This window comes from Lissotriton helveticus, chromosome 7 (assembly GCF_964261635.1).
Source record: "Lissotriton helveticus chromosome 7, aLisHel1.1, whole genome shotgun sequence".
Taxonomy (NCBI): domain Eukaryota; kingdom Metazoa; phylum Chordata; class Amphibia; order Caudata; family Salamandridae; genus Lissotriton; species Lissotriton helveticus.
The window spans coordinates 1090151451-1090175113 of record NC_136068.1 but is presented as its reverse complement, the minus strand read 5'-3'; the positions used below and the strand labels follow the sequence as shown (position 1 = coordinate 1090175113).

At 45.0% G+C, this 23663-nt stretch overlaps 1 protein-coding gene across 2 annotated transcripts in view; it reads left to right on the top strand.

Annotated features, from left to right (window-relative positions):
* TEPSIN (TEPSIN adaptor related protein complex 4 accessory protein) overlaps positions 1-23663 on the top strand; it is a 241174-nt gene that overhangs the window by 174906 nt on the left and 42605 nt on the right. For both annotated transcript variants that reach the window (XM_078654181.1, XM_078654180.1), the window contains 3 exons: positions 4684-4869; positions 4964-5126; positions 7206-7319. In XM_078654181.1, the coding sequence (XP_078510307.1) occupies positions 4684-4869; positions 4964-5126; positions 7206-7319 (463 nt within the window). The remainder of the gene's footprint in view (positions 1-4683; positions 4870-4963; positions 5127-7205; positions 7320-23663) is intronic.

The following is a 23663-nucleotide window of genomic DNA, read 5'->3' as shown; positions in this document are numbered from 1 at the left end:
TATTAAAATATGGTGGTCTTTATGTTTCTAGGAACGGGTGAGGGAATGTGGCTCAGATAATTTCCAACTTTTTTAGAATTTTTTATTTTTAGGTAAACACTCTTTGTGGAATGCGCTCAACCAGAGTCACATTATTTGTAGCTTTAAAGGTGGAAATTAAACTTCACTGCAAGCTTCTATTAAACTGAGCATGCTCACTTCAGTGAATTATTTTTGGTATTATATATTTTACAGATATAGTCATACAAATTTATTGTAGTTTTTCCAAATTCTCACACTAAAAAGTGCAGCAAGATAGATGGCACCTTAAAGTATGAAAGGAATGTTCACACATGCTCAGTCCATATCACTACATTTAAAAAAAGCAGTCTGTCACTTCTTAAGAAGAATTATAGAACCTGAAGTTACAAAATCTCATGGCAACAGGTTTTTAGGGTTGTATGTTCTTACAACGCATTCCGTTGCAACGCATACGTTTACCACGCATGCGTTACAACGGAATGTTTTTTTTACGCATAACCTTTTCCTCGATTTCTTCTGTGGTGACGTTGGACGTCGTTAAGAGGAAGCGGGAGTTCCTTACCGTTTCCTCTTAAACGATCGCCGTTTTCCTGCACTTCTCGACGTTTCTTCTGGTGAGTTTTTTTATTGGAGGGGAGACCCCCGCAGGCCCCCCCTGTTTTTTTTTAACCTTTACTACGTACCTCGTAGTAAAGGTATGCGTGGTAAAGGCTTTCGTAGTAACCACGCATGCGTTGTAATGCATGCGTGGTTAAGGTATTCGTTGAAACGGCCGCGTTGTAGTGGCCGTTTCCCCGTTTTTAGCCCCTTCCATTAATATTACTACCCTCACATGTTTTCCCACTTAGGTAAAATTTCATAACATTGAAGAAAGCCCATATCCACTACTCCAGCTTTAGCAGTTATCATGATTTTTGTGAAGCTTCACAACATATACAAATTTTAGGAACTAGATTTTCACTGCAACTGTGACACCCTGATAAGGCTCTGTAACCATCCCGAGAATCTCCGAATTTACACAGAGGATTTAATAAAAACCTCAACTCATAAATGTGTGTTGAATAAAGTACGAGAGTGGGATGTGCAAATAGGTAGGGTAATAAATACTTATTGCTTTCCATGCACTAACACATTTAGATCAAGACTTTATGAAATGGAGCAAACACTCCTTTTTAGGGCTCGGGCCTACGTCACACACTGCGAAGCAGTGTGGGCGGAGCCAAGAGTCCTATAATCAGGGTGTCCGAGAAGCAACCCAAACATTCCTGAATGCTCGTGATTTTTCGTGTTCGTTTTTTGCCATCTGCATGGCGATTGGGCCTTGCATGCCTGTCTTTTAAGAAGTCAGCACGCAATAGGCCATAGTCTGTACAGTTTCTCCACTTCCTGCATATTCTGTGCGGACACAAGCAGGAGAAGGTCATAAATCTTCAATTACCAGCTGTCATGGCTGGCGGTAATTGAAGACAGATGCTGGACGAGCAAGGCAGATGGTGGGCGCGTGTGCTCACGTTAGCCCCACAGAGTAAACACCATTCCTCGCACGACCAGCACTGCGCGTTCGCCTCTCTTGCTTTATATTTTAGCTGTTTGTGTGCGCATGCTGGTTTCCTTTCCAGGTATTCACACTGCCCTGAGGTGCATGTGTTGGCAGTTTGAACAATGCTCTTAGCACAATTTTAGCTTAATTTGCACAATACCCGAGAAGACATCACTATGTTACTAATTAAATACTGCTTATTTTCGGTTTATAAAAAAAAAAATATATATAGCATATTGGCAACATAAAATGATATCAACAGGCGAAAATTATTAAAAATAGAATCACTCTCAACTAAATATCTTTCTGTATTGCTTCATTAAAGAGCAAAAAAAAACTTAATATAGTGATTTGTCAGGAACTGAAAACTCATACGTGGTTCTCAATATTTATATCACAGTCACATATTTTGCAGGTTCTGTCTACCGTTGGCAGGCCAACAATAGAGTAGCTTGCTCAATGATGTCACAGGTTGTGGAGAGGTGGAACAAAGTGAGGTAGCCACTGATTCTGTAGTGCACCTGCACCTGAAGCCTGCCTGAAATTGGCAAAACAACGTGTCTTCTCCCACAAAACAGTGAAGCGTTGAAATGCCAGTTTCCCAATAATATTAGCCAAACTGGTAAGAGAGAAAACGGTTGATATCTAGTTGGACCCTTAGGATACAGGGAGGCCAATTTAACACTACAGCTGCTTTCCAGGGATCCGCACCCAGCCCAGAATGAGCACTGATGAAACAGGAAGACCGAACCAGGAAGCATCAAACGAGCTATCTGTCAAATCAGCTTTGGAGGACACAGGTCATTGGGTGAACCAAAGGCTTCAGTTGGAATGATGGTAGAACTAACATCCAAGGCAGAAACTGGATGGAATGGAAAGGTTCCTTTGATGTACATCAAAGGGCATTAATAATATCGTCTGTGGCACTGCGACAGAGGCCGGACACTAATCCACCTCCACCCAAATGAGCTGGACCAAAATTAACTTGTGAAAATCAAAGCCTTCCTCCACAATGGGCCATCCCCAGAGACCAGGGCTGTACTGCACGGTGGAGCAGAGGGCAGAGCGATCATGGCTGCACAGTGCAGTGGAGGGGAGTGACCTGCTGCAGCCGCAGGACTCAAGCCGATGCTGTGCAGAAAGACAATACGTACAGAGTCTGGGCTATGCAGTGTAAGGCCGGCAGGTGCATCCGAGCGGCACCGAGTACCGAGATGCTGGGTGCAGCGTCAAAAAAGCAGTGAATATGCAGTGGAAACAGTGTCGTGTGAACAGGAGAGTGTCAATGGCAGTGAACGGTGCAGTGAATACTTTGGGGCAGATTTACAAGCCCCTTGCGCCACTTTTGCGTCACTTTTCCCATGTTAAAAGTGACGCAAAAGTGGCGCAAGAGGCTTGTAAATCCGACCCTTTGTGAGCAGTATGAGCGCAGTATGAACAAGGGACTTGGGAACGCTTGAAGGATTCAGTCTGAGCTCAGTGTGCTCCTGATGCGAGCACTGAAAGTGAAAGCAGCTTGAGGTCATTAGGAGCAGTGAATCGAGAGAGCAGCGTGTGCAGCGAAGAGTGCGTGCAGTGTGTGCCTGGCAGTGTGCGCCTCTTGAGTGGAGAGCGAATCCTCAATATACGAATTTCTGGCGATCTCTTGGTCAGATCCATTCCGAGCCCACCTGAGAGGATGCGTCTTTTCTTAGCTTAATACTGAAGTGCCTGACGTCAGCCAGGCCTCGAGCTGCACGCTCGCGCAGGCACGCCAGCACTGCAGCATCACACTGGGGAACGGGATCAGCTGCCACGGCTGCAGCAGGTGCAGTGGTACCGGTGCCCTAATAATTACTGTCATTTATTGCACTAAAAGCAGTAAAAGGGCCCATTGTCATGCTTGCCGCAGGGCCCACGGTATCTTTGCTACACTACCTTGAAGAGCTGCTAACAAGACATGAAGCAAGCACGTGCACTACGGCAGTGGTAGGTGAGTGTGAGCAAGACACTGATAGAGTAACCGCTGTCGGCAGTTAATGTGAGTGTAACTGTAGTGTGAGCAGCAGAGTGTAAGCAGCGTAGTAGCTTCTTTGGGTGAAGTCTTTGAACTAAGCTACCAGTGTCAGCTCAGGACTGAGCATAATCTCTCATGGCTGCGGAGGGGACAGGTGGCCTTCGTCTCTGTGAGTGCAGAGTAGTGAGTGCAAAGTCAGTGTGCGGAGTGAGTGTGCCGAGTCGAGAGTGCCGAGTCGAGAGTGCCGAGTAGTGAGTGCCGAGTAGTGAGTGAGTATGCAGACTAGTGAGTGCAGAGTAAGTATGCAGACTGTGAGTGCAGAGAGGTGAGTGCAGAGTGGTGAGTGCAGAGTGGTGTGTGCAGAGTGCAGGGTAGTGAGTGCAGGGTGAACAATTCCAATACAAACCACATAATTCCATTACACACCACATGCATACACTCCATAACACATGGATAAAAGACATTTCCATTTATAATGCCATTAGCTCTAACTCAAATAAATCCGAGACCTATTGCATTTCCAATGCTTGTTGCCACTGTCAGGAATTGTGATTATGATCGGTTTCTCACATTGAGGCCAAGTCCAGACATTTGAAGGATTCCTGGAGATATATCCTGGGATTCAAATTAAACATACATTTTCTGGAAGACTCAAGTGTTATTCGTCAGGTTATCCATATTTTGTTTTTACAACAACACCTATTTTCTTCCTGGTTTGCTTTAATACTTCATTATGGTTGGACAATTATTATCTGATAATCAGATCACTGTGGATTACTAAATTGTGCAATATTGAAGGCCTCTTAGAAAATACCCAGCAGCAAAATATCAGAGCGTCCTTGCTTGATACTCTGGGAAAGTTATTCCAAAATGTGTGTCTTGTAGCATGGATCATAATGAAATTTAGGAGGTTTTTTGTTAGAATTAAATGGGGATTTCAAAGAAGTCTGGTAGGAGATGAAAAGATGAACCTTGCAAACATACACAGAGTTTAGTAGAGTTTGTGCCTTCTTGAAATTAGCTACATTGTTTTTTTTGTCTCTGCTGTGGTATATTTTGAGCAAATAGCTGGAATAATTGCTTGGTGCCTTGGCTTCCTGGCTCCTCCTGTTTTCCATTTCTTCAGGGGAATTGATCATGAACACCATACAGAAGGTAGCTGGAGTAGTATCCAATGCTGTGCTTTCGTGCCCAGACCTCTCAAGGACTGGCAGACCAGATGATGATGCCTACCAGCCAGTGACGGCTCCTCCACCTGGCATGAGCGGCACGACGGACCATGCCCTCCCCACAATCCCGACGCGAAGCAGAGGTACAAACTCTTTTTAGCTCTCCAAGAGAATTTTTTTTAAAGGTACGTGGATTCTTCAGCGAATATTAATGGTGGCTTCACTATCTTTTCACAGCAAGTCGCCAACCTGGGCTCGCTGGCGGAGGATGGGAGGAAAGTGACAGCGGTCACAGCTCCCAGCAGTCCTCTCAGGAGAATTATGAATCTGGCCAGACTTCAGTGTCCGGCAGTGACAGCCACTCTGGAGCCAGCAGGGAAGCTGGAGACTTAACAGAAAGGTAAGATGGGACAGAAACCTCAAAACTGGCCTGCTTTTGCCAATTGAGTATCCATGGAGAAAAATGCCTGCAACTGTAAGTTTCATCCACATCTGCCCCCAGTAAAATGCATGTAAAGGTACAAACGCCCTATATACTGAGGAGCAAAGACCCAGACTCATCCCCAGCAGTATTCATCAGAGTAAGTTTCCTTACCTTACCCAATAGTTTCACACAAGGAATGCTGCTTATCCTCTGTTACAAGCTCTTGTTTGGAATCAGGGAATCTGAAAGACCGATTTCACCTACCTACAGGAGAGGGAGTTACACCTTGGGTTCTACAGAGGCCCGTATGCAGAATTTCATTTGCATGGCTGACATTTTTCTCAACGGCGACACTGCTAATCGGAACTAACCAGCCACCATTTGTGTAATGGTGTGGATCTTACATAAGCTAAATGGTAACTTGCCAACTTCAAAGGTTTCTCAACCCGCGACCATCTTTTTTCAAGGATATTGTGAATGTACCTTTTGGTATTGTTGGGGAAATCTGCCACTGGTACAAGAATAAATATGATTGCTTCAGTGGCTCTGGCGACTGGGTTACTTAAGAAATCCAAGAGATCAAGGCAGAAAATAAGATGCACCGTGCAACTAAAGAGTAATGTTTGAAGGTTGAGAGGGATGTTGTGGAGACAACAAGTCAATCTTTAGAATGATTTTCAACTCCAAATCTTCCAAATCCTCCCCCCTCCCATCGCCACCACCCAAACCCCGTCCTCCCATTCCCATACCCCCTTGCTTGCGGCAGTGTATTTTTTTTCTCAACATGTTTTTAAACTTTTACTTCATTTACACTGTGCAAATTCTGGACTCTGTAAACCTCAAATTATGATGAGACTCTAATGCTGAAAAACCTGGACACAGGATTGTGAATCTGAAATATGTATTTGTACATAATATGGATGCCATATTCTAATCCCAAAAATGTATATGCACATCAAAGGAACATAGGATTATAATCATAGAATCTTTACCTACACATTAAAGCCACACACATTTTAAATCCTGCAGCCCTCCATATCAATGAAGTGATACCCTTTTCCCGGATTCTTCATCTATATGTGAAAAGGACACCTGAGTCTTAACCTGAAGTTTTGCAATTCACATATGAGAATAACAAAAGGTTCTAAGACTTGGTTCTTTATCTCTACACCAAATTAACAAAATATTTCAAATATGACAATCCAAAGGGACACTGCATTCTATGATCTTCATCCTCATTTTAAGAATGCACATGATTTTAATCCTGGAATCGAAATCCAGACTTGACAGTGATATTAAATTACAATCTTAGATACCTTATTCTTGTCTGAAAAGGAGACACATTTATAATTCCAAAAGCTGTATCAATACATTAGATCTACAATGGTCCAGTAATAATATTTTCTGTAATGAAAGATTTTTTTGTAAAAATTGAACAAAGCATAATGGAACCATATCTAGTCCATATTGCAGACAAGCAGCTAATAGACCGACATATATGTGGAACAAGAAGCTTAACATCATCAAAGTGTAATAGCAGTTTATTAGAAAACTGTTGAAGGAGCTCTCAGTGGGTTAGCAATAAAAAATGGTCATCTCACATGACATTTGAAACTTCTTACGCGTATCTCTCTACCTACTGAGATCTCTCTCCAATAATAACAATTTTATCTGCAAATAAAAGGTTCACAATTATGATCATGGAAACATTCTCTATATATGAAGTAGCAACCAAATCCTATCTGTCCTAGGGGTGTTATCTATGCAAGAAAAGAAAACGAAATTCTGATTATTTAGAATTTTCCAAACTTAACATGGAACACAATTTTTAAATCTGTAATATCAATCCACACATAAAAGGAATACAACATTCTGACCCTAGGATCTTTAGCCAAATGTCAAAGGGGCCTGAAATTCCAATGCTAGAATCTTTATTCAGTTCTTTACTAATGGGGCACATAAGTCTGACCACTCCCTCCCCTTCTTGCCTGCACAAATAATCTTTAAAGTAGATGTTGACCAAAATCTTGCTCATCTCTCTCTACTCTCTTGCAGGGCAGAATGTGTTCAACTTAGTGACTGCATGCAAGAAATTAGCTTGGTGGACACAGTAACTCAAGGAACCAAGGTCTTCCTCACGAAAGAGGAGGTTCAGCACTTTCTGAAAGAGTAAGACAGCTACACCTTTCAATATTCTTCTCTAAATTATTTTTCTTCGTGACTAAGCTATGCTTTGCTGTGTTCTGTATTTTGAAGAGGACTTTATCATCGACTTTGAGGTTGATCCTTAGCATGGGCTGGGGTAATTAACAGAAATGAGTCCTTCTTTTTCAGGATCTCCACCCTAGAGACCACCACTTCCAGGTAATGCTTCTGAAAGCTGTCAGTGCTTAAAGTGCTGCTTCTGGTGACTATGTATGCACCAAGTGCTATCACTTCCCATGACGCATTAACAAGGTTATAATGGTAAACCCTAAATGGGTTTATGTTAGAGAAGGTGGGAAATAAATGAAAATATGTTTTGTTTTACAGCAAGTCTCTTGCAGGCTTTTCTATACTCAACCTAGTGTATCTGCAAGTAGGCCCACACCTCAGTGACCAACTCTGACACCTGTCTCAAGAATTGCTAATATTTCCTAATAGGCTACATCTACAAAAGGTCAAAACCTACCAACTCGTTCTACTTTCTTTGTTGAATTGATTTTCGTTGTTTTGTATTCTTACCAATTGATTATCTCCCTTTTTTGTATCAATTGCTTTCTTCTATTTCCTTCCACCTCCTAGGATGTGACGAATTAGCGTAGTAGATGCAATAAAACTAATTATGCCTTTAGACTTGTAACAACCTTTGAGATAACTGCACATAAATCCAGTTTCTCTGGTGTGAACGTTTGGCTTGTGTTAAAAAATGTGTTGTAATTGGAACTAGAGATCTGAGATTAAGCACATCCCTGACAGCTTCATAGTGACAGAAGGCATAGAAAGTAGCGCACTCTGTTATTTTATATAAGCTCCATTTGTATTGCAACTATTCATCTATGAAGGGATAGTCTGTCTCTCTTCAGTAGCACCATCAGTAAGGTTGAGTAAAAAAAGTCAATAGCACCAACAATAAGGTTTAATCAAAAACGTTCACCTATTTTTTTTTTAAATAGATGAAAATTAGCACTTTTTGCCATGTAAGAGTTACAGGCAGAAAATGCCACTAGATTTCTTGTCTCTTAGAAAAATCTTTTGTGAAAAAAGCATCTGAGGATAAGTATTTAAAAACAAATTGAGCTGTACATAAGTACAATTTGGGTTGAATCAGAACTGCACATTGTTTGACTATAACTAAGATTGCTACTTTCCCATTGCACAGATTGAACATTTGAATAAAATGACTGATTCAAAAGCAAATATCAATTGAAAATTTAAATTTAATGACGTTAATCATTAATTTTGGATGTGATTAAGGTTGTATTGTTAAAACCAACTTAGGAATACATTGGGAGCAAAAGGTGAGAATTTGAAACTAAATTAATATGGGATTTAAGGGATGACCTGTTTTATTTTTGTCTGAATATGCATATTCAAATGCATCTACCCTTGTGCAAGGTCATGGTTTCCAATTATAATCATCAGACAAAATTGTTTCTTTTCATTATTATTGTTCTTATCCATTGCTTTGTCCATCAGTCAGAAACGTAGTGTTCTGTCATTAATTCTTGGATTGCTTTCAGCTATCTGGAGAGAGCTCTTAGAAAGGTTGCAGAACCCTGATCATCTAAGAAGTTCCATCCCCTTGCAATTTGGTGCAGTTTTCCTCTAAAATAGTGTGTTCTTCTCAAAAGTATGTTTAATACTTGCAATATACATGGAAAATGCTTTGTTCTCTTCAAATTTGAGCCTGTTTATTGGCAATGTGTTGCTCATATAAAAAGAAAATCCAAAACTGTTTTTCCCAGTTCACATGAAATTAGCCTGAAGCTTAAACAATTAGCTAGAAATATTAAGACCGCTCATGTTAATAAAAATATATTTTGCTTGTTATACAGAATTACTGTAGCTTTATGTTTGAGCTACAACCAAAGAGGACCTGAACCCCAAAGAGTGTTGTTACATGAAACATATGGATATTGGTTCTCATCCAGGCATCAAGCTCTGCAAGGCTTTGAAGTAAATGAAGCTGAATGTTTTACCTAGTAATGGCCCAAGTGCAATCTAGCAAAGCCCATCCATATTTCTCTCTATATACTTTTACTTCTGTCGGAGCCTCACTGGTCTTCTTGGAGAGTACTGATTAAAATGGTTGTATTTTATGTCACCACATTATTATGAAGAAAATCCTCTAGGACTGAATCACACTATTGGTGTTATAAGGTGTTGCTTATGCAAGTGTGACTTAATCAAAATATATTGTCAAATGGCAATATATAGAAAGTTTTATTTTCTGAATTCTAAAGCAATATATTTTTATTAAGATGTTTAACATGATTGATATGATTGTCCTGAGTTCTTTTCATTAGTAGCTCATGAAATATTAATGGGATAATAAGATTTTGTTGATGAGGTAGAGCAGGGTTCTCCAAAATCGGTCCAGGAGGGCCGGATCCATGCCACATTTTAAGATAATACATTTTTCTAAATGGGGATAGGCTAAAATTCTGGCATGGAACTGGCCCTCCACGATTGACGTTAGAGAATCCTGAGGTAGAGATTGTGTTGTTGAGGTAAAGAACCGAGATTTATAGCATATTAAATATATGTAATGTATAGTGTGGACATAAGTGGTCAATGGACTCTGAAAACTTCCACTCTTTTCTATTGGTCTTTTGCCTGTCTACCTTGCACTTTTCCTGCAGTTTACATGAAATCTATTCACTGGAGGTGCTGCAGCTGTTGCTCAAACGTTCAACTGCAGAGTGCAATGCTCTATTGTCAAGGGTGTTTACCCAAATTGCCCATCCTCCTGCGCTATAAGGTGACTGACCATTGTTGGCAGCTGACGACTCAGGATAATAACTGGCCTTTATTAGTCTCTTGTGAACACATAAAGTGTCTCTTTCAACCACACACACAAATACAGTAGGCATAGGGTATTTCACAACCCAAGCTCATCCTTGCAACAGGAAACTACATAATCTATCACTGATACACAAGGGGTATCTTATAACCCTCAATCGCACACTGCAACAGTAGGCTTAGGGTACCTCAGAATCCTCGCTCATCTTTACATAGGACACTACAAAAACTCAGAAGATGGGTCTCTTAGAACCGACACTCGTCCCACCCTAGGGAATCTTGTGAACACAAGAGAAGGCAAAGCAAAGGGTGTCTCTCAACCCACACTCATCAAATCCTAGGGCATCTTGTGACCAAAGAAAAGCAAAGAAAAGTGTGTTGCTCAACCCATACGCACCCCAAACTAGGGCATCTTGTGAGTAAAGGAAACAAAGTGAAGGATGTCTCTCAACCCCTACTCATGGATCACAACGGCAGGCAAACAACAATCCCGCATAACAAAAAGCTCACTTCAGCTAAAGGCAGAAAGTAGATCTCAACCCTCGCTCATTCTAACAGGATACTACGTAAAATTGATGACCAAAGAACCAGGGAATACTACTCTCACTCACCAAAACCCCATGCAACTAAGGGTGCTGCGAAACATGACCCTAACTACCTTATCACCTTACACTGCACTCGTAGGTCAGGGGACACTAACCACACACAACCTCTCCCGCAAAACGTGCAGGACCATAGACATTATATATTCAGTGCTACTCTTGCAAAACAGAATTTCCACAACAAACACATTTCTGGATTGCCAACATGGCATCAATATAACATTGCTCCTTTTGCATAACTTTGCACAATACTGCACATCCGTGTATACCATGTAATTACCATATATAACTACCATTCTGCATTACATCTCATGCACACCCTATTAAATATTACTGACAACTTTACTAAAACTCAACATGACAAACAAATGTTCAGTATACCGGTGAGCGATACCGCACCCATTCCTTCCAGGTGTGGGGCATACAGAATGTTCCTCCCAGGTGCAGGGAATGCAGAATGTTCACTGAAAAACTGTAAATACACACTTATTCTGGTAAATTCCCCTCATGTTTGCAGGTATCTGCACGTGTTATATACACCTGTTGCTTCCCCTTAGACACAGATTTTGTCTCCAGAATAAAGTCTGCACCTTAACTGCACTTATCAATCCAGAACACTGAATTTTTTTTCAAAACTGCCTTTAAATCCAACATTGCAGCAGCAAAATCTCATAATCCACTCTAATGTCTTGTTGTCTCGTTAACTAAACTGGCATCTTACCCCCAATGTGGTGCCTGGTACTCAATGCGGCTCCATAGCTTAGCTTCAGTTGTCAATATAGGTGCACTTCCTGGTATCCTCACTCAGCCATTGAAGGACTTGATGCGCCGGCTCAATGATTGCAACTTATCCAACTAAAAGGTCCTGCGCGCAAGACCGTGATTGCCCTAGACGCGCTGCGTCATGATAATGAGTCTGCTGACACTCCCCCGCTAGGTCACCGTTCTAGTCTTCCCATAACAAGCACACGCAGCCAAAATTTGGTACATGACAGAGCGTAGAACTACACTAAAGCTCGGACTTTACACACTCCTGGAATTTCTAAAGACGGCAGCCTCGCAGGCCATTCAAATGCCATAAATTACTTGCTCTTCTAACGGCATAACATGATTTATGTGGTAAGGGTGAAATTACGCACTCGGCTCCAGCAACTTCTTAGTCAGCAAGAAAGGCCACTTTATTAAGACAGGTGTGAACACATCAAACAACTTGTTTATTTATTTAATTAATTATTAATTCAAACTGCTCTCAGCCTAACAGATCATTCCTACCAACTGATAAACCCTCCACCAAGTTAACCCTAACCAAACCAGAAGCCCCTAACTCTTATGTATACCCCTTCCTTTCCTACAACTGCCTTTTGAGGATGGACCAACCCGCTCCAGGCTGCCCACCCCCAACTAAAAATCCGCCTACAAAGAAAAAACAACCTGTCTTAAAGTGGCAAAAGAAAAAACAACTAAACCAGCACGAAAAGTACTGGAAATACAAAAAGACCTAACGAAAAAGGGGGAGGGTGGGTGGGACAAAAACGAACCTCACGGCCCGCCTCCCTAGTGCGCAATGATCCACCTGCCCTGCGCTGACCCTAATTACCCCACCTGCCCTCTCTAATCAGGACCCCACCTGTCGTGGCCATTGACACGTGCAAACCTACCCGGGGAGAGACCGGCTGGCGCACGGCTCTCCCCGGGTCCCCCCTCGCGCAAGAAAGTCACTGTCCACACCTTCTTAGTCAGCAAGAAAGGCCACTTTATTAAGACAGGTGCGAACACATCAAACAACTTGTTTATTTATTTAATTAATTATTAATTCAAACTGCTCTCAGCCTAACAGATCATTCCTACCAACTGATAAACCCTCCACCAAGTTAACCCTAACCAAACCAGAAGCCCCTAACTCTTATGTATACCCCTTCCTTTCCTACAACTGCCTTTTGAGGATGGACCAACCCGCTCCAGGCTGCCCACCCCCAACTAAAAATCCGCCTACAAAGAAAAAAAACCTGTCTTAAAGTGGCAAAAGAAAAAACAACTAAACCAGCACGAAAAGTACTGGAAAAACAAAAAGACCTAACGAAAAAGGGGGAGGGTGGGTGGGCCAAAAACGAACCTCATGGCCCGCCTCCCTAGTGCGCAATGATCCACCTGCCCTGCGCTGACCCTAATTACCCCACCTGCCCTCTCTAATCAGGACCCCACCTGTCGTGGCCATTGACACGTGCGAACCTACCCGGGGAGAGACCGGCTCGCGCACGGCTCTCCCCGGGTCCCCCCTCGCGCAAGAAAGTCACTGTCCACAACTTCTTAGTCAGCAAGAAAGGCCACTTTATTAAGACCGTTGTGAACACATCAAACAACTTGTTTATTTATTTAATTAATTATTAATTCAAACTGCTCTCAGCCTAACAGATCATTCCTACCAACTGATAACCCCCCCACCAAGTTAACCCTAACCAAACCAGAAGCCCCTAACTCTTATGTATACCCCTTCCTTTCCTACAATTGCCTTTTGAGGATGGACCAACCCGCTCCAGGCTGCCCGCCACCCAGGAAAACCTTTAGAGTTTTCCTGCCCCACCAAAACAGTTAAACTGAACACTGAGAGCACCACAATTGAACATCAAGAACTTTGGCAATTAAATCACGTAACTCTAAAAGATAAAAGGATTGACCCATGCGAGAAAGGTGGACACCATCCTCACGAAATAGGTGCCATTCCGAAACCTGCAATTGAGGGTGAGCCAAAGCATAAATACATAAATCCTTACAAAACAGTCTCATAGAACGGTTCACCTTCTTCCGTGCGTTCTCCATTGCAGAATCATTCCTTGCACCAGTCCAGTGAAGTCGAGGTACGAATTCTGTCCAGATTACCATGGTGTTCGCCCATGCGTCTCTGAGTACCTACAGATCCATTTGATTAGTCTTAATCAAAGCTAAACCAGATAAAGAGACCAAGTCGTTCTCGCCCAGATGAAGGACTAGCAGGTCAGGCGGCCCCACCCTTAAGACAAAGAGTAGCCAGCAACGGAAGCAACCCCCCCAGCGCATTTCTCCAATACTATGCCAAACAACCTTGTGTGTTAAACTGTTGAGCCCCAAAGATCGCCCACAAAGTTGTCCTTCGGCAGCCACTGCGGCCCATTTCACGAAGGAGTGTCCAATAATCCACACTCTCCGTTTTAAGCCAGCCAGCCGGAGCCAGGGACCTAGGAGAAAAAGAAATGTTAATGAAGCAAAGATGTGCTACTTACTCACATATTTCTCGCAACACCTCCACCGCCCAATCCTCTGGATCTGAGACCAGTCCCATCCCAACCGGACAGCCTCAGTCGCCGCCCCAATCCGAAAGCAATGAGTACCAAACTGCGAAGGATCCAATCCCAAAGTTAACAAGACCTTCCGTAACACAGCCAATAACTGGGCAACTGTAAGGGGACTGCCATCAGCGTGACAAAAAAATCACACCAGACGAAAAAACCCAAGACTTCAAACAACACTGCCCACTCACACACCGGGCAACAGGCCACAACACCACTCCTACCTAAGAAAACCCACTTACCCCTACCCAACTGGTCCGTTTTGGAAGCCATCCATCAACAACAGAAGTAACAGAGGGTCTCAAAATAAAGTGCCCAAAATTAACAACAGGTTAACCACAACCATAAGACCACAGTGATATACCACAGAAATTCTCAGCAGGATGCGAGAAATACCCATCAGTCACCATACGGATCCGCCCTTCAACATTTGGGATTTTATCCGTACCACCCGTCTGAGAAAATCGGTGCCACACACAAAGGTCAACCCGGTGGTAAGGGGGTTCCTAAGTGGATGGTGGCAAAGACAGTGAGGTATGCCACTCGATGTTAATGAGTGGACACAAACACGGGACTGGGGTGTGCAGTGTAGAAAAGAGTGAAAGGGTGAAGAAACCAAACTGAGAGTGCATTAAAATTGGTTTGAACAAAGGCACTTAATAAGAATTTATTCGGTGTGTGCCTGACATACCAATGTTAAAAATCGATATGACCCAAGGCTGTCAAGTTATGTGGACGGCCTGGGGTGAGAAATGGTCAACTAGTTTCTGCAAATAAGCGACTTTTGTGTCATTGCGTTCATCAGGACCAACAATAAAATTAAAACTACTGCACCAAGTGAATTTAATAAAGTGAAAGAAAGCACCGGGAGAACAGAAAAGTGAACATTGTCACCTGAAAGGTCCGGGTGCCCTTACAGTCTGGGTTAATCCCTGTGGGAGAAAAATAGGTTGGGTGTAACTATCGTTTAGTATCTGGGCTGGTAACAAAGTCCACGACTGTGGATCTAACATTAAGTCATTTTCAAATTGAGGAAAAACGGGCATTTAAAGCACATATGGCCCGATATAGAAACATTCAGTCAGAAATTTCATCATCAAAAAGTTTCCCAGTCCTTACCTCGATCTGTAAGGTAGACTGGCCTCACCCCACCTGGCAGCGGCTCAGGGGAAGATGAAGCACCGCTCTACAAAGACATGTGAAACACATATCAACACACAATATGCACAGTACATGAACGAAACACTTCAAGAACTCAATAGCTAAAAACAAGTGGAAGGAGTATCCTTCCAAAAGACAAATCGTTCCCGGCAATGGCGGGGCCGGGGTTCAATATGAGAGCAAGTATTCTCCATTACATCGATGTAGCGACGTGGAGAAAGAAAACGGAGGGAGAATCCCTCTTACCTCTCCGTCGGTACTTCGGGGGCCGGCGTCCTGGCCGTTTTGGAAGCCCGCAACCAGATGCGCAACCTATCTGGTTCAAGAACCACTTCCTCAATGGTCAAGCCCACCCTGGTGCGCAAGCCCAGAAGCTCAGAGGCCCGAAAGGCCCCGAAAAACATCCACAAAAAACACAATCTAAATTTGGAATACTCAAAATCATCATAACAGCAACTCCGTAAATGAAACAACAGTTGCTGAAGCAGGTCAAAAGTGACCGGCCGGCGCAAAAACCAGGAAACAGACTGCAGCCGACCCAGACCCTTCAACACCTTCCTGACCAAACCCCCCCCACTGGATCCCTTCCCCACTGCAGCAGACCATAAAAAGAACCCCCCGCCAATTTGCCGGAGATGGTCGTGTGGGGCAGACCTTTGCCAACAAGATGCAACACAAAACGTAACAAAAACTGTTCCTCAGACAGCCCCCCATACGGCACAGCAAAACCCTCACCAAACTGCAAAAACTCTCTCCATGCTTGTAAGTAACTCCGACGAGTAGAAGCAGCTATTGAATGCTCTACCAACTGAGCGATTCTCACTCCCCCCAGGCCCATACGTACTGTGGAATCGGTGTCTGCTTGGGATCTGCCCCAGGAGCCAATCTGCGGAATTCCGACCACTGAAATCGAGATAAAGCGTCCGCTATACAATTAGTGGCCCCTGGGATATGCCGTGCTTTGAAAACAATATTCAACTGCAAACACTACAGCATGAAAACACGCAGCAATTTAAGAACCCGCAGATCCCTCGCCTTCTGTCTATTAATCAGCTGAACCACAGCCAGATTGTCCACGTGGAATAAAACAGACCTGTCCTTGAATTCAGCACCCCAGATGCAAAGTGCCACTAGCAGGGGAAACAATTCCAAGAAGGCGATACTACGGCCCTGACTCCGCCAATGAGCCGGCCAGCTCGCAGCGCACCACCGCCCTTCCCAGAAGATACCAAATCCATGGGCACCAGAAGCATCCGTGTAGAGTTGTACTTGCCAAACCATGTCCTCGTCCGTAAAAAATAAGGACACGCCATTAAAGTCCCGCAGGAAAGACAACCAGAGACTCAGATCCGCCCTGATGGCCGCTGTAATGCGCACCCTATGGTGAGGAAGAGAGGCCCCAGACAAGGACATGCCCAACCTCCTACAAAATGTCCTGCCCGCTCGAACCACACGGCACGCAAAATTCAAGTACCCCAATAGTTTCTGCACTTTCCGGAGCTCCAGCTTTCGCTCCTCCACCACCGAAGACAAAAAGGCAGAAATTTCGTGCACTTTTGCAGCGGGCAATCTCGCCACCATTGCCAAGGTATCGATCTCCATTCCCAGAAAAGTCAAAGTGGTGCTGCGACCTTCCGTCTTGTCAGCAGCCAACGGCACGCCCAACTCCCCAGCCATTGCCTGAAAAGTCTGCAACGCCAGCTGACACTGACCGGAATCCCGCGCCCCAATGAACAGGAAATTGTCCAGGTAATGGCAGACCAGCCCCTGGCCACTGATGAAGGAAAAACGCCACTGCAAGAAGGTACTAAATGTCTCAAACAATACGCAGGACACCGCACAACCCATAGGCAAAACCTTATCCACGTAGTACTTCCCTTGGAAATGCATCCCCAAAAGGCCAAAATCAGATGGATGGATTGGTAAAAGGTGAAAAGCCGACTGTATGTCGCATTTGGCAAGCAGTGCACCCCAGCCCGCAGTTCGCACCAACCCCAAGGCATCATCCACAGAAGCGTAAGAAACACAAGAATCTTCTGGAGCAATGAAGTCATTTATGGAAGAACCCTCAGGCCAAGACAAATGATGAATAAGCCAGAATTCACCAACCGCTTTCTTGGGGACAACCCCCAAAAGGGACGCAATCAGATCAGGCAAAGGACAGCGCGAAAAGGGGCCAGCCACTCTGCCCGCAGCCACTTCAGCATTTAACTTTATCTGGACAACATAGGGGATTTCTTTAGCAGATTTCAAATTATCCGACCACCTCCCGCTCCGGGGGCCCTGGTACCCAATCCGAAAACCCACCTTGAAACCCCAGGACAAGCGGGTCGCCGCGTCAACATCCGGGTAATCCTGCAACCAGCGATCCAACAACTCAACATTAATAGGAGTAGGAGCCCTTTGCGCCAAAATGAGAAGACTGGCCTCTGCCCCAAGGACCCCTCCCTGTATCTCCGCCATGGTGTCCCGGGAAACATTGTGTGAGGGGGTGCCTACCACCACACTGCGCATATTCATGCTTGTATCTACACAACGGTCTGGTACACAGGCCTCGGTTGTAATGCCAACAAGTTCCCGAGAAAGCTGTCTGTCCCCTGCCCATGACCCCTGCCCCAGACTGAGCGGGGCGAGATGGAAAGGGCCAATATGTCACCGGTAACCCGCTTGCTGTGTGAGTCTTGGCGGGCGGATGGGCCGAAGACATCCACTGTAACCATAGTTCAGTATCGACCTCCCCCCAGGACCGCTCAGGAAACAAACTCATCCTAGCACGGAACTCTTCGTCCTACGACAGCCAGGCAAAACCCCCAAAATAGCTGTAAGCTTTCCTGATGACGTCTACATATTTCAACATGGCCACAGCCTTATCCGAATGACGCTGGCAGTAAACACTAGCATATATAAAAAAGGCAGACGTCCAGTTTTCAATGGACTTGGGGACCCGCGGCCGCCGAGCCAACTCCAACTCCTCCTCCTTAGACCCCTCCTTTGCCTGAATATCCCGATGGAGTAACTTAAAAACATCAACAAACTCGTTGAAGCGGCGTTAGCATCCCCTCGTGACTTAGCATTCACAGCAGCATGCCGCTCAGACAGCTTCAAAAGAGCAACTTGCTCACCAACATCCCCATCCCCAACACCAATTGAACGAGTACGTTTAACGGGGAGACTCTCCCCTGGACGCCACACAGACCACCACCCTTCCTTACCTTTAGGCAACTGCGCCAACTTCTGCCGAAACACTGCAGGATCCCCTTGGTGTGGCTTCGTTGAAGACGGAACTCTCAATGTTGCGTGGTCCGCACCAGACTCCTGCAAAACACTGACAACATGGGATTGCCCCACACCCCCGGTCCAAACCGGTGCAACATTACCAACCACCCCATCACGTACTTCTCCCTCCTCCCAGTCATCATCATCAATATCCAAATGTAAGACATCATCCTCAACATAATCTCCACTTCCACCCGGAATCTCCCCATCTCCCACACCTCCATCATAAGACTCCCATTGGATACCAGCACTGCGCACTGCGCCCTGCCGCTGAAAAGAGGAATCCGCTCCAGAAACCCCTTCCGCTCTCTCCTCCCCAGAAACCGCCGTTGGGGCAGTCCGCAAACCACTTGTTACTGAAACAGGAGGACATGCTGTAGTAGTAGTCTTACACCTACGGCCGCTCAGACCGGACCGCGCCGTCACCGAAACGCCTAACCCTCCATCCGCACCCAGAGGAGCCACCGCCAAATCCCCACCAGCGCCCAACCACACCCCACGGCCGCCGCCCATAGGCCCACGCCGCCGATCAGCAAAAGCAAGGGGCGCCCCCCTAGGCTCGGGGAAAGACACAGGGGGGGGTTATTGGGGGCAGCTGAGGCGTCCCCAACGAGAGGCACACCCCCGGAGGGCTGGGAAAAAACAACAGGAAGCAAAGGGGAACCAACATCCCCCCTTTGAGGCCCCTGCGCAACCCTACGCACGTCAACAGCATGGGGAGTGGACACCGCACAGTCAACCGGACAATCCTGGGTAAAGGTCGAAGAAACCTTGGGCAAACAGGCCACCTGCCCCACCAAATCCTCAACCGGATCAGGGAACACAGCAGAAATCTCAGGAAACCCAGTGGCATCACAGGGGGCAGGTGACAGAAAATAGCGCTGCCCATTTAACACTAAGAAGGGGCCCAAACCAGGTATGGAGAAGTCCCCCACTGCAGTGGGAGCAGGAACAGAAGAAGACCGCACACAGGGCTCGCATGACGAGCCCCTGGGCATCAAACTCCGCCCCCGCCTGCCTCTAACCTTCGAGGCAGGCTTAAAGGCCTTGCCACTGAAAAAGCCACTCCCCTTGGTCAGGGGCCTCCCCCCGGAGCGTCCCCGCCCCCCGCCGGACACCCCACACAAACCAGCAGCCCCACGAGGGGAAGGACATACCTGCTGCAGGGGGCCCGACACACCGGAGGGGGATGGCAGCTGCTCCGCGTGACCCGCCTCACCGGAAGGCTCCGCCTCAGGCATCGCCAGCTCGCCGTCGTCCTCGCTCTCGGCCGGAGGGGAAAGGCAGGCAGACACGGCCCTCGCAACTCCCCCAGCCGCCTTACGAACGGGGCGGGCAAGCCCCACCCAGGCCGCGCCAGGGACTCCAGGTGACAACAAATCTTCGCGCCCCGCCTGGCAAAGGACCCGTACCGCCCTCCGCACCTCCTCGGAGTTCGCCATCAGGTAGGAAGAACAACAAGGGGCACGCACAAAAACGAACCTCGCGGCCCGCCTCCCTAGTGCGCAATGATCCCCTGCCCTGCGCTGACCCTAATTACCCCACCTGCCCTCTCTAATCAGGACCCCACCTGTCGTGGCCATTGACACGAGCGAACCTACCCGGGGAGAGACCGGCTCGCGCACGGCTCTCCCCGGGTCCCCCCTTGCCATTGGAAGCTCAACTGCTCTCGTGCTTCACTTATTGTTCCCTTGCGCTGCCGGTTCACTTGTTTTTCAGCTGACGGGGAAGACGCTGGCTCGCACGCTCCCCAACCCTCATAATCCTTTCGGATATGTCGAAGTGATAATCTCACGATTTGGACCAGAATACAAATAATACCCCGCCACGAAGGTGGAGAGATTTACAAAATATTGAACCATCGAGTCCAACCATGCTTCAATGCAGAGATACGGTCAGCAACCTCTACAAATACGCTACAGCAATGGCAAGGACCACGTTCTCTCAGGCCGCCATTTGATTCCTCATCAGGAAACAGCCCCACCCTTCCTCCCCACCCTCCCTTCACGTCCTGACGAAGACCCGCGTAGTAAGGATCTACTGTCCTACATTTTCTGGGTCGAAACGTAGACTTTTTTCTCTACTAACCTGACTTTTTTCTCTACTAACCTGAACTCCTAAGGATAGCCTGATGTATACAGCTGATTAGGAGCTTCTATCTGAAATTCATTCTGATGTTTGTACACTGCATTTGACCCCTCGTATGGGGATCTATGACTGTTGTGATTGTGATTTGTAGACTCACGCACATGAGAAACTTTGACTAGTGATGTTTAACTATCAAAAAATGTGTATTGCTTCCCCTGCACTCTCCCCTTTTTCCTGTGGGCGCATTGAATTTGTGTATATTGTGTATATATTTACCTTTGACTTTTGAATCATTGAATGTTTATAATGGTGCGGTGAAAATAAAAACACCTTGCACCCTGATTCATTTTTTGGATTAATTCAACTAAAACACTGTGATGTTTGAAATCTGGTGTGTTTGGTCTGGGACCCCTTTCATATATACTGGGTTCACTCCACACGGCATATCTTGGTAAAACGATGAACACACTTCTGTTATCTGATATTCAATTGACTGCAGGCTGTAGCTGGCAGTTTACTCACCATGAAGCTGTATACTGCAGTATAATCCGAAATACAGCATAACAATAAGGAGACTGCATACATTTGAAAGTCCCAAAAATACCCTCACACTTGAGTAGACTGCAGGCTGTCAGATAGAAATGACACTGGTGGGGTTTCAGGCTTTTTTTTTTTTCTTTTTTTTTTTCTTTTCCTTTTCCTCTTTCTCACATGTAGAATTCATTCTCCTTGTTTTCCTTTTGTACTTTGTTTCATGTAGAGTTGGCCTCTTCACGCTTAGGTAAGTTCTCCAATCGTCGCCATTCTTGCAATCAAAGAAAGATCCTTTGTAGGCAGGTAGTGTAGGTTTTATGATGAAATGTATTAGAAGATAAAAGTCTCTGTTACAGATGTAGTGTAGATATAACCTCAGTACCCCACCAGGAGTAGCCTCCTGCTGCTCAGCCTGCTCACTCCAACTGATCTCTCAGGCAACCATAAACGTTCTAACTCTGACATCACGCACACACACAATGGCTGAGCTGGAGGTAGCAGGGAACAAATGAGAGAATACATCATACCTAATTCAAGATATAACGCACACTAGTATTTTATTATTATTTTTTTTTATATTGCGGCCAGAGGAACAATTATGACCACTGTTTTCATAGTATACAGATAAATGTAGTAGTAACGCAAAGGATTAAGCCTTTGCGTTGAAGACTCAGACCTGCCAGTGGTAATGTACACATTTTGAATTTTGAGACCAATCGCTTGCTGCCTTTTAGCTAAACCTTTGGCGTAGTTCGCGAAGTAGCGCTACGCGAAGGGCACTTCTCACTACACGAGCTATGCGTAGCACTACGCGAACTGCGTAGTACCCTGTTCGCGATGATTGCACAGTGCAGGATGCTTGTCCGCACTGTGGCATCATTGAAAATGGCATCTTGCACAGTGCGAGCTGTCTTTTACTGCCGCTCGCATAGATTTTTACTCAAGCTACAGCTTTCTCAATGCAGACTGATAGTTTCTAATCGCGAGCGGCCGCGAGCATACGTGACCACTCGCAGTGAGAAACCTGACCTCCCCGCGTTGAGAATCTTGCCGGGAGGTTTATTTTCCACGCTCGCGATTGGCAACTTATTGCTGATCGCAAATGAGGAAAAGTTTCGCCGGGATGTAATTTTGCTTGCTCGCGGTCGCCAACTTGACGTTGAGGACCGTGAGCAAGCAAAAAATGACCGCTACACGTGTTTGCACTGTGCTACGTGCAGTTCGCGTAGTGCGAAGTAGCGCAAACTACGCTAGCGTAGTGCTTTGCCCAGGGTTACTTTTAGCTCTATATAATCTAAATATTGCACAAATCTTACTGTATTCTTGGATATAAAATATTGTTCTGTTAATCTTCCTAAATACCTGTGTCTCAGAGATTCTTGCTCAGTCAATGACATATACCCATTTTCTTTCAGTCTGTAGTGTGCGCCTTTTGATTTCTTCAGGAATGGACCAAAGCTGATCAGTCCAGTCGCATGTAACTGATTGTGCACATATTTCAGGCATTTTAAGTTGCCACAACCATTGATGGGCATGGCTTCCCTGAGTGCTTTTCTGCAGATTCCAAGGTTGTCACTTCACCATATACAATACAATAAAGACTTGAGGCATTTTGTTATCTTAGTTTATCCTTACCCTAACTTAACAAATAAGGGAACATTAGGTGTGCTCTGAGAGAGATGTGTGAATGCTTTCTGAAGTCTATAGTCAATAACGATTAGCATATGAATATTAATATTCCTCCAGATTTCAACAGCAGAAGCTCACGCTGTTGGGGTCTGGGACTTTTACAACGTATGTGATATAGCCCTGCCTTTCAATGTTTTAGCAAACTGCACTACAGCTCCTCTTCTCTGTGATAAAATGAAAACCTATGATAGAGCTTTCTCAGGAGCAGCACCCAGAATCTGGAACTCTCTCCCACCAAACATTAGAAAAATAACACACACAGAATCATTCAAGAGGGAATTAAAAACCTTTCTAATGAGCAAATACCTTCCATAGACGAGTCAATTCGTTTTGAAGCTCCACGTTAGACCATGGTAACTGTGTATACTGTTCTATTGAGCTGTACTTTTTGACGTTACTTAACCAGACATAGTTCTATTGTAGAAAACTGTATCTGTTGGAATATGTTTGATTGTATCTAATCTACCTCACTCATTGTAAAGCGCTCTGATACCCAAGAGTCTTGTTCGCGCTATACAAAACTTTTTCAATAAATAAATAAAAATGTTACTATTCTGGACTTGGTTATCTCATTTGGCAAGTGTGGCTGAACCTGACTCAGATAATCCCTGTCCGTCATACTTTTAAAATGGATGTCATTCAACTTCAGATAACTACAAAAAGATTTATGGAATTGTATGACATAATTTTATTTTTTATGTAGTTGTGTGTCCATCTTGATTACAATCGTCTTCATTATAAATAAAAAAAATACTGCATGCCCTTGGGAGTGCAAAAGACTAAAAGGGTGTAGCCACCATACAAAAGGGGTGGAGTCTTGTAGGCTCAACCCCTCC